Below are 18,005 nucleotides of genomic sequence, written 5' to 3'. Positions count from 1 at the left end.
ACTATACTCTATTTGAGTACCGCCTATGAGAGAATCAAAATTATAGAAAGGGGACAAGAAGGTGGAAGACACTGTGAATCACTGTGCTGTGTTTCTGACCACAGCTGTCAGTGGTATGGTATAGTGGCATAGTATGACAGTATGTTTAAAGTCAAGCCAACACTGGAATAGAACTGCCACAGCCTTAGGTATCCTTCAGGAGATCACAGAATCACAGAAGGGTTGAGGTTGGGAGAGATCTCTGGAGATCATCTAGTCCAACCCCCGTGATCAAGCAGGGTCACCTACAGCACATTAGACAGGATCACATCTAGGTAGGTTTTGAGTATCTTCAGAGGAGGAGACTCCACAGCCTCTCTGGGCAACCTGTTCCAGTGCTCTGTCACTCTCACAAGAAAGAAATTCCTACTCATATTCAGGTGGAACTTCCTGTGCTTCAGTAAGTGCCCATTGCCTCTTGTCCTATCACATGGCATTACTGAAAAGAGTTTTTGGCCAAATAACTAGAGTGAGCTAAGCCCAATAGCTCTTGCCTCAAAAAGTCGTTCAGAGATCAAATCTGTCAAATACTGTTGAGAGAATAAACCCAGCAAGCTAGCCATACGTGTATCCCTTGCAGTGCCATGTAATAAACTGGGTTGATACTGGTAAGAACTTCTAAAGATGTTAAAAAAAATTACATTGGATTGTTGCTAATGACCTCTTTTGAAAGGTCATCAATATTTCAGTCCAGTATTTACTGGATTAATTTTCACATCAGACAAAACCCTATTGTAAGTGACAACCTTGCAGGTGGCAACAGAATTAGGTAACAGATCAGTTCAGTCTTTATTCAGTCTTCCTGATGATGAAGAGTGGGAAAACTCGGGGAAGTAAGGGTGGTCATATCATAAAGCAATGGCAAAAAAGGTGTTTGATATCTTCTGAGAATTAATGGTGACGCCATTATGAACAATATATGCTTTTAAAATCATAATGCAATTCTCACATGCATATGCTTCTCATTAAAACCTGAGCTGAACTTGCCAAATTCAATAATACAGATAATTTCTTTTTGCTTTTGTACACTATTTTTCATAATTCTCTCAAAGGTCTTTTTTTTTTGGTTAATTAAAACAGATGTGAGATACTTTCTTTAAATGAACAGAAGTTTTATTTGCAATTGGATTCATCAAGAGGAGAAAAACTGAACATGGCTTTAAAGACTAGTTTTTCTATCATGCCCATTTCTTTTTCTGCCAGAGCTTAATCTCTACATATGTATTATCAGAAAAAAGAAAAGTGAAGACTTCTCGAAAGAATGAAATCTCCCAAAGCAGCTCTGTAACCTCACTAAGAGGATGGTAACTTCTCATTGAACGTGTACAGATTTTTTTGTTTGTTTGTTTAGAAGGTATAAAAGTCTTATGTGTCTCCAAAATTTTTCAAGAAACCACATTTCTTAACCTTAAAGTTGCCAGCGAGGTTCAGGACTCTAAATTCATGTACCTCTTCTGCACAGTTTGAAGCATTTTTCTTCCTAATGAACACCTGATGGAGAACATTCACCACCAACCACTTCACTATAATACCCACATCTAGTGCTTCCTCAACATGATGTCCCTTCTTTTTAACACTCACTCAGTGTCATCTGCTCTCTCTCCCTAACCTGCATCCTGGGATCTTGCCACATTGCAACAGTGGCTGGTGAGAAGCTTCAGACCAGGTTCTGCTTCTTCCTATGGCACAGACAGGGAGATGGGCTAAATGCACTCTTCTTAATACTACGATGCTTACGTATACCTGCAGTTTGAAAGAGAAGACATCAATGTGCATACAAATGCACAGGAACGGAGGAAAGGAGGAACTTTCTTCATGGCTCTTCTAAGAGGCAAAAGATAAACAAGTAGCAGGCTCTATTTTTTATTTTCCAATAAGGTCCTAATCCTGCTACATTGCCACTGCCTGATAAACTCTGCTTTTTTCAGAATAGGCAAAGCTGACTCATTATAGTTGCCCACAGTCTATGTTTGATGAACTCTGTAATTTTGGCTTTTTTTATTACTAGGTCTTTCTGCTGTTTATCACCTACCAAAAGTCATGGTGATTGGGGAAAACCACTTCTGACTGGAGAAAGACTAATTCATCTTTAAGACAGGAGGAGGATTTGGGGAATGACAGGCTGGTCAGCCTTGCCTCAGTGCCTGAAAAACTCATGAAGCACATACACCTGGAATCCATTTCTAGAATGTGAAGAACAATATAGTCAGAAACAGTCAACACAGATTTACCAAGAGCCAGTCATGCTTGACTGACCTTTTGATGTCAACATCCATAGCAATCGAAGACGTATGTATGGGCTGGATGATCCAGCTGCTGGATGGTTAAAAGTTATCTGTGCCACTAAGCTCAATAATCAATGGCTCAGTATCCACTCAGTAGCTGGTAACAAGCAAAGTACCCAACAGCTGACACAGAGGCTGATATTGTTCAATCTCTTCATTAACCACATGGATGATGAGACAGAACCCACCATCAGCAAACTTGTGGTCCATTCTAAATTGGGTATGGCAGCAGAATCACAGAATGGTTGGAGTTTCAATCCAGAAAGGAGAAATTTGAGGATTGGGCAAAAGTTCAGTAAGGTGAAGTGCAAAGTTCTGCACGTGGGGTGGACCAGGAGGACAGAGTGAACGCCAGACTAAGTGACAGCCAAGAGTGTACTGTCATCGCAGAAAAGGCAAACTGTATACTAGGCTACATTAGAAGTACAACTAGGAATTCAAAAGAAGTTTGCTTAGTGATAATGAGCCTACACTTGGAATATTGTGTCCTTTTTTGGTCCCTGCCTTCTTCTTGAATGAGACTGAGAAACTGGAGAGGCTCCAGCAGATGCTACCAAGATGGTCAGGGGTGTAGAGCACATGTCGTACAAGTAAACGCTGAGGGAGCTGGCTTTGTTCAGCGTGGCTAACAGAAGGAGAAGGATGTAATAGCAGCTTAGACATGCTTAAGGAAAGGTACAAAGGCAGAACTCTTCTCAAGAGTGGCAGGTAATATAACAGGAGCAATGGCCATAACTTTCTCTTTGGGAGGTTAAGACTGGACATTAGGAAAAACTTCCTAACTAGATGGGTAGAGTAGCATTAGAACAGGCTGTCCACAGATACAGTGAAATCTCATGTTCTGAGGTTTCCAAGACTTGGTCAGCTAAAGTCATAGACAACCTGACCTTACACTGCTAAAAGTCCTCTACTGAGCAAGACGTTAGACTGACAAACAGGCTAGTCCCCTCCAAACAATATGGCTCTGATCTTTTGATGCTATACAGGGATGTGGAAGGAAATGGCTTTTCTTTCAATACTCAACTGTTAAAGAACTCTGATTTGGCCACAGGATGTGTTATCCTTAACACCTGCTGATAAGACCTCAACTCTTCAGCCCTATAGGCTCTCAGAGAGAACAAACATCCTTCCAGGTATGTACTCTAATTCTTTTTCAAGATAATAATCTAGGTAACCTCATGGCTATTTGCCTTCTCTGATCTCTGTTTGGAGCTGGGAGGTACACTTAGTAAGTGTCTCTGAGGATACACAAGATAAGTCTGAATAAGTCCATTTCTATCCAAACCCTCCTGGTGCAATTGTTTAGAAACAGCCTGAAATGTTCGTTGGAATCTTCCTTCAGCTGTTCCAGCAGAGCACATTCCTCTTGCCATGAAGTCAGCAAGACTGTTTCTCTCTTTCTCCTTCAGCTAAGCCTTTTCTCCTCACCTGATACAACGGTAAAGACTGGCATAGAACACAGATTACCATCTCTTTCTTCCTCAGTTCAGAAAAGATCTTACTTTGTCCCCCCCGCAAGCTTCTCCTCTATATTTCTGTACAGTTCCTGTACAGGCTGTATAACTGTGGCTGCAATGGTCTCATGGTTCTCTCCATTCTCTAGTGCCTCTCCATCTGCCGAGAGGCTTTCAACTAGTCATACTTCAAGCAGTCTTTGAGTCTTGCTCAGCTAATGATATGTGGCAAAGGTTTCTTACTGTCTGTAAGGCACACTTAGGTTGACCTGGTTACTTCCTCAAGTAGTACATAAAGCTGTTCCTCTCAGAGAAGAGTTCATCTCAAATTCCTTTGTGAATTGACTTCAGAGACATCTCAGCTTATTGTTGCTCTCCTTTACTGCACATGTGTAGTTCATAAAATATTCTCCAATGAAATTACAAAAGAGGAAAGAGGTGCTCTGAAAAAAATATTAAGTTCCATTTTACAGTTATGGAACTACCTTCATTTCCTGTAAGTGCCATACCATGAGTTTTACAAGAGTAAGTCTTGCAAGACTTGATTACTTTAGTAGAACCAATTGTTCTATATGAGAAAACACTTCAGCACAGTAAGTCTAGATTTCTGTATTTTGTAGAGATACTGAGAACTTTCACAGCACGGTACAAAGTTCCCCAGACAGAACCAATTTTCTTCTTAAGCCCAGTATATACTGGGAGGCCAAAGGATATTGGGAACAAAATATATCTGACTCCTAAAACTAGTTACTGTTTTGCTAGTAAAGGAATACACTTCCCACTTCAGGTTCAGAATACTGGGAGAAACTTATCAGTTAACGCAGTTCTTTTGGGAGATTTGGAAAATCGTAACAAGCACAGAATGAAGCAAGTATTTTCCATTCGCTGCTTTATCATTGCTTGGGAAGATGATGACTCCTATATGTACAGAAACTGACTGGGGTTTGAGTAATCTGGCCTTTGTCTATGGCTCTATTTCTGCCATCCTACAAATGGCTTAAGCAAGCTAGTACCTCAGTTTCTCTGTTTATTAAGTGGGAGTAAGAATATTTCCTGAGAACAGAAATTTTTTTAAAGGAGGTATTAAAGGAGATATTAATTCATTATGGAGCATAAGGAATTCAGACAGTAGGCTAGCAGCCATGGCACAAAATCTTGCAAGCAAGTCTGCCAGCTGTTGGGTGAGATCCAATAAACTGGCCACCTCTCCAAAGAAAGAGGGAGCCTGCCCTGCCCACTTGTTGATTATTTCTGATTTGCTTTTAGGCCTGAGGCAGCAGTCCTTACTCATGCAGAATTCTCACTGAAGCAAGATGCTCTGGTGCAGTCCTGCCCATCTGCCTGCATTTGCCCATGGCTGGATTTGTGCCCTACCCTGCCCCATCCATATGTTCTCTGCCTGCAATTCATTTGGTGAGCTTCCAGGTGCTGCCCTCTGATTTTGCCAGTAGAAGTGTCCTGCCTACCCACATGCTGATTGTTTCACCGTACTCAGACAGCCTGAAGTTGCCCTGTACACCTGCTCTCAATTTATTCTCCAAATGGATTATGCTACTGCATTTCATGCTGCAATTTTTTTGAATGCTTCCAGGAGAAATATGTTAAAATAATCATCATAAAAGAGATACTCGTTCCTACTCAGGTCTGAAATCCTGATGGTGGAAAAATCCAGCTTATTTGCTCTAAAAGCAATATTGCACTTGAAAACTAGACATCTTAGTGTTTATGAAAATCAGCGTTACAGGGAAATATCCACGTTTTGTAAGTTCAAATGATTCCACTGAGACTTGTAGAGTGTCAAACACGAAAATTGGGAATTTAATTGATAGAACATATAAATTTAAATTAAATAAATTTTACCTATTTAATATGGTGACAATACATATACAACATTCAGTATCTGTAACTTTTTCCTTAAATTGCATTGCTTTATAGCATGCTACCAGCCATAACACTCAATAAAACCAACCAGTGCAAGTCACAAAAGCATTAATCACCAATAGCATGTAGCAAGAAATCAAATAAAATAAAAATGAATGATGGCGATAATTCACCCTCAACATGCATTGGTGCTCCCAAACATAAATCTATATAGTTTTTTTTTTTTTTTTTTTTTTTTTTTTTTTAGAGGACTGAAGGAGGGGTACATGATGCAAGTGGCAGGATGACGTGCACACACACAAAATATTGCTCTGTACACCAATAAATTATACGACAGCAAACCAACCGTGCAAACACTAATTATACTTTCCGTTTTACTAATTGTCTGTGGTCTCTTTTAAGTCATTTACTACTTGTGCTACAATTTTAAGAGTTTTTGTTGGTGTTAAAAATAACCAAAACGCTCTCCCTGCCTTCAATTCAAAACCTTTTCTGCTTGTACCCTTCAGCCTGTGCTACGCTGGAAGGTTATTATAATCTTGGCATTCATCTGTTGCATTTCTTTCAGGGAATCCACATAAGCAAAATCTGTTGGCAGGAATATTGTTGGTTTAGTACTCAGTAACTCCTAATATACGAGAAACATGATGCTAAAATAAGACCCTCTGTATGCTGTATTTTCCAATTATTCCATTCTAATAGCAACAGACAGTGATAATATAAATCAGCAATGCATTCTTTACTTGAATAGACTAAAAGACAGCCAAATCTATGTGGAAAAAAGGAAGGAAATTCAGGCAGACAGCATGGAGCAATATGACAAGACCCTTTACTTTGGCACCTCAGAGGTTATATTCATGCATCAAAAAGCACTGCTAACCCGAGAGAAAGTCATAAAACTGTCATGCTGTTCCCCTCTGCCTTGCTTTCACTTACCTTCTGAGGGCTGAGGAGTCCCACAGGGGGTTGAAGGGGTCTTCAGCTCCTCTTGGGACTCAGTGGATGCTGGGCTGATGCTCTTGGGTATAGGGGAGGATGGGGCTGAGGGAGATCTCAGGTTCAAGGACAGCTCACTTCTGCCTCTGCTTACGCTCCGACTTTTCAGCTCCTTCTCATACTCCTCAGCTGCCAACCTCTCCAAGTATTTGTATCTGAAAGTTAAATTCCAAAGGGTTTCCGTAAAGAAAGAGAAGCCTGTGGTTGATGTTTGTTTACGGATGAAACACCTGCAGATAATGAGCTGACTTCCTGACACAAGGGGTACAGCGCTACACTGCCTACTTGGTCAAACTGCCAAAAAACACGCACCAAGGCAAAGACTATTCCCTTGAAAAAAGTGAAATTGCTCATGACAAAACAAAACCAAAAAAAGGTAGAGTTAAACAGTCCTTAGATTCAGCTTTCTGTCTGCATAGTCCTTCTCCTTTTGGAAGCATTCGTCTGTCCTCCTTTTCACCCTCCTTCTCTATCTCCTCCTCCTCCCAGCCCTCCCTTTCCCAAGACTAAAACTGGAGGCAGGGGGGAATCCAAAGCCAGAGCCCCTTAACACTGATGCAAATAGCCAAAGTCTGAGACTTTCTGCAAAGAGAGAAAAACGGTCAGTGCAGCAGACAAAAACAGATCTTCCTGAACATAATACCAATAATAAATGTTTGGAGTGACTATCTAAAGTCTCTGAACCTGCTTCTATTTGCTCTGAGAGCAATGCACTGGAATTCACTTTGTTCTCTCCAGAGTCTACAATGGAAAGTTTTCTTTTTTTTATTCTAAAAAATTTCTCTGCCGGACTCAGACATCCAATAGCTTGGACCTGACGTCACATGTAGTTTATTCATCAAAGTCACTTTAAAAGAACAAAGATACATCTGTTTTGCATTTTAGGCAGGCAGAACTCACTAACTGTTTATTAAGACCAGCTACCAATCATATTCTTCATAGTGTGCTTTATACATTTCGACCAAAATAACTTTGAAATACGTGCCTCTTCCAGATGTCTGCTAATTTTATCCACCATTATTTGCTAAGGAATAAATTCATAAATGCAGCTGTATTGGGCTTTAGACTGCTTATCTTACCCACAAGTGAACTGTTAAACAGGTTAATCGAGACTACTGCTTATGTCCCTGAAACGCTGTGGTCATCCTCCTGCAACCCACTGCTGTAAACACTTCATAACCGGGAATACCTCTCCTCCCCCATTCTGCCACTGACAGCCCAAATTAGTGTAAAAGTGCGCATTAAAAGCAGGAAGGGGAAAGAAGTCAGCCACATGTGGTAACAAACATGCTTAGTACATATGGTAACCACACACACATGCACATTTGGAAACATCTATATAGAGCATAGAAACATGTCTTTGAAGAGCAATTCTTGTGTTTTCGGAGGCAATTTGTTTTATTGCAAACAGCAATAATGAAGAACAAATTCATTTTCTTTTATTTCTCCAGAGGTATGCACATGCTTTGAACAAATTCTGCGAGAAAAAGAACCCCTACAGACTCTGGATGAAAATACAACAAGCCACATACTTGTATGGTTATAAAATAGGAACTGTTTACAGTTCTAATATGAAGCCAATTCTAAAGAATGATTTTTGCCTTTTCAATAGAGGAGAAAGCCATTTGCTTGCATTATCATAGTGTTTTGTTACAGTTAATGAAACCACTCCTCCTTTTAACTGCGGTGAGTTATGTATTGTGGCTTCCCTCCCCTCAAAAATAGAGCAGATGGGACTTTAGACTCATAAAGAGCCATTCAAATTGATGGCTTTGCTAAAACAGGTACAGCCCAGCTGGCAGCAGTGAGAATTTTTGCAGTTTGCCAACATACTGCAACAAAGATCTGGATGGATCCTTCTGTAACAGGGGGAGCTACAATGTTTTATTGTCCTTAGCTCTTTTGCAGCTGCTTTAACATTTGAGCTTCTGTAGCTCTGTGCTGCACAGTTAACCAGCAAGCAGAGGACTATCAAGATATGCTTTCTCAAAATGTATCTGTTCATTATACTGAAAGAAAAAAGGTATCCAGAGCAGCAACTTTCATGCCTGCACATGGGCATAACTTGTTATCAAATGAGCAAGCTATAATAACCAGATTTGGCAATTTAAACTAGGCAAGCAAAAATGATTCTAGATTGAGTCATTATCCCTTCACACTTGCCAAACAACATGTATTTGGGGGGGGGTCTTTTTTCTTTCTTTCTTGCCAGGTAGGAATGCCATTTGAACAGTAAACAGCACTGGAGATAGCGTGGGAGCATCGCCTTGTCAGGATATTTTTTGAGTACCACTGAAAAATACCCAAGCGTTTAAGTCCAAGACCAATCAGAAAGAACAACGGGAAATGAATGTTGCCAAGTTGCCAAGCTACTCTCAAATCCATGGAAATTGCAGGGACCTCTCTCTCTCCTACAGAGCCCAACTAAAAGCCATTGGAAACGTCAGTGCTTGTATTCTGGATTCTGCTCAAGGGTGACATGACAATACGCAATAGGTTCCGAAGATTTGACAGAATTTAGACAGTCCTTTTAATGGAGACTTTTGTCTGTATTTAATATTCTCTCCTTTTACTTTTCCTAACCGATACAGAGGGAAAGTCTGTATTTAAAGTTGCACAAACTTAGCATTTTGCTTGCCATAAATATTTGTAGTCCATAAATTGGACTTTTAAACTTTCTAAATTGGACAAATAAACAAATTTGTAGTCCAGATGATTTTCACACCCTGAATATAGCATTTGCTTATGGTACTTGCATTCTTTTCAAACAAGACAACATTCAGCTTCCTATACGAAAGTTCATTTGTGCAAAGGTGTTTGTGGGAAAAGAGAATTATGTAAGGTCAATGTAATGGACTACTGATGCCTGCCTTCAGTTACTGCAGTTTTCTCCAGTATTTACACACAGTCAAAGCAAAGCTTTGTCCTTCTTCCTTACGAGAAGGAACTTAAAGTTTAACATTTCAGTTCAAAAGTGCCTCAAGGATAAAGACACATTGCTAATGACCGGTGAAATTGGCTCAGATTGCATAGCAATGATGTCCTGCTGGTGAACACTTCCAAAAAAATACTCCAGTTTACTTAGCGTGTTCCATTACAGCTTGAAAGTGCTGGAGAGCTCACTTCTAATTTGTCTCAAATTTAACTTACAAGCATGTTTGCTGTAAAAGGTTTTACTCAACTTAGATCAACGTATGATGCCTATGTACTCAGACATATTTCATTTTAGAAAATGCTTTAAACTATTTGCAATTGTTTTGGCTGGAAGGATAAAGGAAAGCCCATCAACCTTTGCTTACCCTTAGAAATGTCAAAACCATTTTTATTTCAGCCACAATAGGCATGCTGGTAGATCAGATTTAAGTTTGCAGAAAAGAACTGCCTTCTATATGAAGGTTTTGAGAGAAAATCCACAACGTGACAATTTCTGAGATGGCTGCTCTCACACTTTGACATTAAAATTCCAGTTCTTGCTGATTCCACACGTATCTCTGGATAACAATCTCAAGAGAACCATAAAAGTAGAACTTGATCAATCTGTATGATTTCTCATCTACTACTTATTTAGTAGCATGCACATTTTCCAGGTAAAAAAAAAGGAGTTCCCTCCAGAGTTTGGGTAACTACAAGGGGAAGCAGAGATGAAGCTATTGGAAGGCAAAAATCTCTAGTTGAGCGTTCCTTGAAAAATGTGCTTTAATAAGCACTGGAAGTCCCCAGCCTAGCCCAGGGTTTCAAACTATTTTTTTTCTTTTTTAATCAGATGAAAAGTCCAGTCCACTTAAATATACTCTTTAAATAAGATTAAAACAATGTTTCAAAGATAAACACTGCTAACCTTATAAAATTTACTCCTTAGTGTTTAGAGGGACTGGCAAAGAGTATTTGTCCCTAAAAGATAAAAATGTGCTGGGAGTAGGTCAGATTCCATTGGCCTGTAACTACAGTTTTCCACTGTTTGTGACCCCAGCTTCTTTCTGTATCCTCAATTGCCTTTTCTGACCCACTGGAAAGCTTGGGACACACTGGATGAGAAACACAGGCTTATTCGATTCATAGCAATACTAAATCTGGGCAAATTTCTGAGGCAAACAGAATAGGCTTATTTCCCACACGAAGAGATAAAAGATAGATCAATCATTCTGTCACATTCTAGCTCCATTGCTCTTTATTTATTGCTGTGCTTACAGCTGAATTTGATTCTCATTTTAATGAAACAACAGCTTTCTTATAGAGCTCTTCTTAAATAAAATTCTCTGGGCATGCATAGTTAAATATTTAAAAAGCCAACAGCTACACAATAAATTAACACAGAAAGCAGAAACAACCAGAGGAAAGGGTGGATGCATTATATACAAACCTCTCTTCTCTTGCTTGTCTTAGTTCTTCTCTTTTGTCTAAATAATCACGGCTAAAAGAAGAATTGCAGTAAGTTGCAGAGGAAATTAGAAGAATAAGGTCAGTAACAGAAGTATATGTACAGTAGGAGAAACCAAGAGGAGTACAGAAAGACTAATCACAGACAATAAAGGCAGATTTCAAAATAAATTATTACATTTTGTTCTCTGAAAAAAAATGCATGAAGAATATGCATGCCAACACCACATGTATGTACACACCAACTTTGTACGTTGGAAGGTCATTAGAATTAAATTAAAATTAAGTAAGAGAGTTTGAAGCATATATTGATACCTGATAACTGGGATTAGAGAAAATGAATTAGGGATGTTCACAAAGAGTAGGCCCATTAAAGGCTATTTAAAATTATTCATTCGTCCCATCTCAAATACTCTGAAACAGTGACTGCTGGAATCCAGCAGGCTAAACCACAGCACAGAGCATGCTGTATGTACCCTGGTTCTAAGGCACTTTTCCTAAATGTAATTGCCACAGCTGTCTAGGAGGACAATTCTTTGTTCTTAAAATGCACATTTAGAACATATGACAGATATCATCCTTATTTATTTTCCTCCCTGAGTTTTAGATACAAAACTTCTGTCTCAGCTGCCCCTCCCACAGCTCCTCAAGCAACTCATGTATTTAACTTCTGCCAAGTCAACTGTACTGAATGCCTGCGCACTGTAATTTCAGGTAGGAGTGTCAAATCCACAAATGTTTTTAGTGCAAAATTACTGGGGAAGCACATTTAACTCAGAGAACAGCAAAACACAGTGAACATCCAGTCTACCTCAAAACCACAGAAAGATCGTTCTCTTCAGTACAGTTTTAGTATTTTGCTGAATCTCATGGACAAAATTGATGAGATTTTCACCATATTTCTTAGATTCTTTTGCAGTATAGCCAGAAGGATTTTCAGAACTCTTTTATTTATGGATGAAGCACCACTGTTTCTCTTTACATTGTGTCTGCGAATGAATTACTCATCTACAACACCAAGAGCTATCAAAACATCTGCTGGTAACTGCTCTTTAAAGTTGTCATTAACATGTAATACACATACTATTGTTTCAGGCTATCTCCACATACTTCAGAATCTGGTTAGAGTTTCATCACATTTTAGAATATTCTTTACAATTACAGTAGTGATGGGAATAACCTCAGGGGAAAAAGAAAAAAACACTAAGATTTTTTTCAGTAGGAAAATGGTAACATTATTCTTTCCCCTCTGACTACTTTCACCCTTCCCTGCAGCTGAAGAATAACGTCTGTACTTTAGGACATAGTGTTCTATACATACAATGGAGACAACAGTTCATTTACTGAGAAGAATATTCATTATGCAAAGCACTGCTTTTGCTAGCAATAGCTAACAAAGCATTTTAACACCTTTCCTAAAAAATAACTCTTTCATAACTGGTGGCGCTCTCTTAAATTATCTCCAATTTGTCAATAACGGTGCCAGAACCAAGGGCAACATTCTTGAAGCAGAGCTGGAAAGAATGAGATAACAGATGAGTCATAATGGTAACTCCAGTACTGCTCACAAGTTTAAAGGTTGTGAATTGGAAGTGCTATTTTTAATCAAAAATACATCTTCATAGTCTCTGGCCAAACTGATGGTTTGATAATGTAATCCCAAAAGAACTCTTATGAAACTGTCTGTGATTATTTGCTGTAGCTTTGTCCTCCTCCTGCCAGACTGTTTAATAAACTGTGGGATGCTGCTGGCCTGCAGAGATTGGCAGCTTTGGCGACCCTCTACTTAAATACAAATTATAACTTTGGGGTGAGCCAGAAACTCAAATCTTGAAGACGAAAATACTGGGTATTCAAAATTTACTGTCTCAAGTATGCATGATCACTTTAACCAGTTTCTGATTCTAGAGTAATGGGATGAAGATGTATAAATTTTTTTTCTGACTTTAAGGAAGCTCTTTCAGTGATAGCACAAGTACTGTGGCCAGCCTTTAGTGAAATGCACAGACCTGCTATTCAAACAGATCAAGCTGCCAAATGTCCTGGTGGTTTTTTGGTCTGGGAGTTTCCTTTCTGAAAGATGATGTTTGCTGTCCATGATGGCCTGCAGCAGCCTGATGATACCACTCAGAGGGAGAGTTTTTGGAAGAGGCTTGAAGACAGAGCTGATTGTTCCTGTTTCAGGAGAACTTGGGCAGCTGTTGGCTGCCAAAGATCCTATTATGGTGCTCTTCCACCTTCCCTCCCCCTCTCATTTTCTTCTAAACCAGTTATCTTGTGGAGCCAGGAGAATATCTCCTTCAACCAGACAACCGCTAGTAAGTTATCCTCTTTCCAAATTCACTGTGACACAGATCATTTCCACTTCTTACTAAAGAGATGATTACACTGGAAACAATCCTGCATACTAATAAACAAACTCACAGGAAATCCTGTGCCATCTTTTCCATGAATATCAACTCTCAAGCTACAAAACATTTATCTTGTTAATCTTCAGGTTAGTACAGTCTTTCTTCTAACTCCTGGCAATGTTATTTAATTTTCCCTCTCAATTAGGAAAAAAGCAAAATCCTTTCTTAGTGCACACTCTTTGGATCAACTAAGACAGCAGACAAGCCACTATGGCTATAGGTACCCTATGTATCCCAAGCCCACTGCAGTCTTTGCTAATGCCTGTACCAGGATTTCCATGCATGGATTTAACAGAAAGAGAGGACTTGTTTCTTGCTATCCTAAGGCAGTGCATGCTGGGGTCCCACAGCATATGACATGGTGTCAGATGAGAAAAGGGAAGTCCTATATTCAGTTTCAGCCTTTGCCTCGAGATTTGATCATTGTTTGAGCAATAATTTGGAGAATTATTTTCTATCAATCGTTGTTTCTAGGAGAATGAGATGCATGCTCAAAAAAGTAGGGAAAAAGTGCAGCAACCGAAACAATGCCATACATTCCAAGAAGGCAAAATGCTTTGAGTTTGCAAAACACAAAAGCAAAAAGATGTCTCAATGCTGTCCCTTTCTCCACTTCTTCACACCTTGTTTTTCATCCCCAATACCTTATTGAGATTATACTTTGAGAGGGAGCATATTAGATGATTAATCTGGGCCTATGCAGGTATTCAGTTAGCAAAATTAGCCTCGCAAATATATAGTTGACTAAAAAAAATTCACTAGCTTATTACATGTCAAAATTCAGGACTATGTGTTTAATTCGCCAGTCCTTGATATCAAGGTATCAATATATCTTGATATCTTGATATCAAGAAAGATATCTGAAGAATTAGATAAGTAGAAACTATTCAGCAACTCAATCATTTTGCAATTAATGTTTAAGTGATTCACAAACTCATCTCACATTAAGGCAATAGCTCAATAGCAAATATGGTTCCTACTTGAATTTGTTTCTTTCTTCACGTTCTATCCTTTGCAATCTTTCTTCTCTCTCCTGACGTCGTCTTTCTCTTTCTGCTGCCAAGGACTCTTGGTGCTGCCGAAAAGATGATGTAAGGAGACCACCCAAAGCTGGCCTGCAGAAATGGAAGATATTTCTCAGGGCCACTTTTACTGATCATATTGACAAAAATTAGTAGCAATCATTTAGCAAGTAATGTAATCCCAACCAATAGAATGACATGGCAAAAATCACATATGGATATGTCAAAGCTCTGACTAAAGGTCTTCTCGTCGAATTGATTTTTAACACTATGATGAGTTTAAGAGCTACAGATAGAGGCAGGTTTCTTTTGTTGCTAAATTTCTGAAGCACAAGTAAAATACCCTTAAGAATTTGTCAGGTGTTTCAACTGCAATATTCTCTAAATCATGTAAATCATGTTTTTACTTTATAATGCCGCTAACTAAAAAGCTAAATCTTGTAACGGGTTTTTGAAATATGAAAGAAAAAAAAAAGCTGGAATAATTTTCTAGCACTTTCCAAACACGTTACACAACAATGTTAAAAACAGATGTGTCATAAACACCTGAGAATCCTGTATTCAGAAAAGCAAACACTGAAAGGAGATCTCAGAACTGCACTTGGGAATTTGAATGCTCTCTTAAACAGGGGCTTATTTTTCCTTCATATGTTACTAAATCCCATTTTCGCAATTTCCTTGCTGCATGTGCTGCAAGGGCAAAATCAATCATGTACAGAAATGTACCAACACCATACACAGGGACAGGGCATTTAGTTACTGTAGTCGGGCATTAAATGGGTTACCCATTTTCTTCTTTCCCAAGGCAGGATTTAGTTTCCTCAAACCAGTCATAAAATCTGTTCATCTGACCTGCTTTAAAAATTTCTAATGATGGAACTACTAAGGGCCATGTAGTTCAATGCTTAACTACCCTCACCAGCACAAAAGGCTTCTCTGATGTCTAATCTAAACCTCTTTCTGGCTATTTAGGCCCAGTCCTTCTGGTTCTTTCAGGTGAAACAGCTTTACTCAACAAATAGACTTTAAAAAGCCACATTTATTTACACTTGCAAGTTGGTTGGGATACCTTGCTCTAGATCTTTTTTTTTTTTCTTTCTTTTTTTTTTTTTTTTTTAACTATAACAAACGCTTTGGCTAAGAGGATAATTCCTCTTACACATCTTACACATCTTTTCCCTAAAAGGGTAGTATTGGTACCACTGCCTCTCATGTGAGAACAGCCTTACCACAGCATAAACATGCCTTTTTTCCTGTCTGTAAGACAGAAGAAACCTATATTGCTTCATGGAGCTTCATACAGATGTAAAAGCATTCATACTGATTGAATTAATAAATAATAATAAAAATTAATAATTGATAAAATAAAAAATATGTAGCCCATGTAGAGTGGTTTCTTTGCATTAGTGTAACATGAGTTTTGCAAGGAAAGTAATAGATGTTCTCACTTCAGAAAGAAAAACCCAAACTCCTCTAAAGTAAGGCTCCCAAATCAGCAAATTTTCATTATTGTTAAGCAGCTAGATCATTTCCCTTATCTTTTTACTTGCCTATGGCTGCACAATGGACAAATATTTAGTGTAATGGCACCAATTCATCAGCAAAAATAGGTGAAAGAGAAGACACAAACATTCAGGCAAAACTCTCCTCCCTGAATGTCTGTTTATGCAAGCAGGAATCCCACAAACATAGTCATTTCAGCCACACTGGCAGTAGGACAGGGTGAACAGAGTTTCAATAATTTCAATAAATTGAATTTCAATATGTCATATCCCACCCACATAAACATTACATAAGATGGTATAAAACTTGATATTCTGTAAGCCTGCTTTCTGGAACTCCTCCAGAGCTCCAGTATCAATGTTGGATCACACTCAAAACCATAAAATTCTCCAATATATTTCACCACTAAGGAAAAAAAAAAGCCCCAAATGCTGACAGTCAATTTTGTGTGGTGACTTTTCCCTTGAATGTATTTTAAATTCATTTTAACCTTTACCCTTTTAGTGCACTCTGCAAGAAAAAGCTGTCAACAGAAACAGTGGCATCACTATACTGAGATTTAAAAGGTAGAGCTCCATTCTAGTTGTACTTTGAAAAAAACATGGCAATAATGTTGGGTGTATCATTAGAAACTGCTCTAGAAAGTGGAAAACTGGACAGCGTTTCCACATGAAAGCCTCTGGAAATGAACTGAAAGAGCCAGCAAAAGGTGGGTTCCTATCAAATCTGTACTCATCTCTACTCCAGGTATTTACTTGCATACACAAAATGTCTGTACACTCGCACATGCTACATCCCATCCAGTGGCCCTGAAGTGACCCTGAATCTCCATTCAGAGTCAACTAAGTTATGACTTACTAAAACTCGAATGAAAATTAAGGGAAAGGATGGGGTGATATCGAAAGACTTGGAGAGGGTGAGGAACCAGCCCATTTTGTGACTGTAATTTTGCACAGGATCCAGCAGGTTGGAGACCTTGAGCTCTAAGTTCTCTAGGGCTCTACAATAAACACAAATTCTTATTCATCGAATTATAGGGAAAACATATGGAGATACAGGATTCTAACCTGGCCCTTGTACTAAAATGTCTCCATATGCCAAAACATCTTGTTTGGAGGATCAATCTAGCACAGTTTGGCTAGCATTTTCACTCGTTTAAAATTTGCAGCTGTATGAATGGTAGCTTCACAATTTATACAGAAGATTTACAGCCATATAGACAGAAAAAACCCCAAACATCTAAGAAAATACTAAAAATTAATGCCTCCTATTAGCTTCCCACTTCTTGAAAACTGCTCAAATCAGTAATAACTAAACAAGTGCAACGGTAGCTGAGCAGCCTTTATCATTTAGTACCTTCTAGCCTTAATTTTCTACATGCGCATAAACTAAAACTGAAAGAAAGGTGTTACTTTCAGATTGGACACACTGTAAAACAGCCAAAAGGAAAAGTAAGCAGTAAAATCTATTCCTCAAATATTCTCAAGGATGATTTTTGAAAATGAGTTTGTCTACCTCTGGTTCGTCCGCAGCATCTCAGTCGCAGTAATGCTCAAAGTAAATGTTCTCTCTTGAAGAACTCTTACTTTAATTGCAGATGGGATTTGCAATTCCCAAACTAGCTGGTGGGAATGCTTGGGCTAGGCCTTTCGAAAATGTTGGTGCTTTGCCACTGTTCAAAGGGTGACGGCACCTTCAGGCCTCAAGAATGTTTGGGTCTCACTGTTGTAGGCTGCATTTTAGAAATGGGCCAGTAAGGGAAAAGTTAAAAAGACAAAAAAAATCTGGCATGGAATCAAAGGTGCTAAGACATTTTAAAGAAAAAGAATATGGGAATACTCAGTGAAAGCATAATAGAATGATCACTCGTGAAAGTGGGTCATAGCTAATACATACCAGCATTTTAATGTTGGTGTCATATGTTATCAAACAGTAATATCAAACATTTGTTCAATTCTACAAATATAATCCAGAAGGATGCACATTCTGACAACTATTTTTAGTCCTGTAGCAAACACAAAGCTATTAAGAATAGAC

The 18,005-nt window shown here is 38.7% G+C and overlaps 1 protein-coding gene across 8 annotated transcripts in view; it reads right to left on the bottom strand.

Annotated features, from left to right (window-relative positions):
- FHOD3 (formin homology 2 domain containing 3) overlaps positions 1 to 18,005 on the bottom strand; it is a 404,460-nt gene that overhangs the window by 71,347 nt on the left and 315,108 nt on the right. For 6 of the 8 annotated variants that reach the window (XM_062569631.1, XM_062569632.1, XM_062569637.1 and 3 more), the window contains 3 exons: positions 14,424 to 14,558; positions 11,016 to 11,066; positions 6,596 to 6,810 (listed from right to left, as the gene is read on the bottom strand). In XM_062569631.1, the coding sequence (XP_062425615.1) occupies positions 6,596 to 6,810; positions 11,016 to 11,066; positions 14,424 to 14,558 (401 nt within the window). The remainder of the gene's footprint in view (positions 1 to 6,595; positions 6,811 to 11,015; positions 11,067 to 14,423; positions 14,559 to 18,005) is intronic. The other 2 variants (XM_062569633.1, XM_062569635.1) reach the window with 1 other exon arrangement.

This window comes from Rhea pennata, chromosome 2, assembly GCF_028389875.1.
Source record: "Rhea pennata isolate bPtePen1 chromosome 2, bPtePen1.pri, whole genome shotgun sequence".
NCBI classification, from domain to species: domain Eukaryota; kingdom Metazoa; phylum Chordata; class Aves; order Rheiformes; family Rheidae; genus Rhea; species Rhea pennata.
This window is presented reverse-complemented; position numbering and strand designations above follow the sequence as displayed.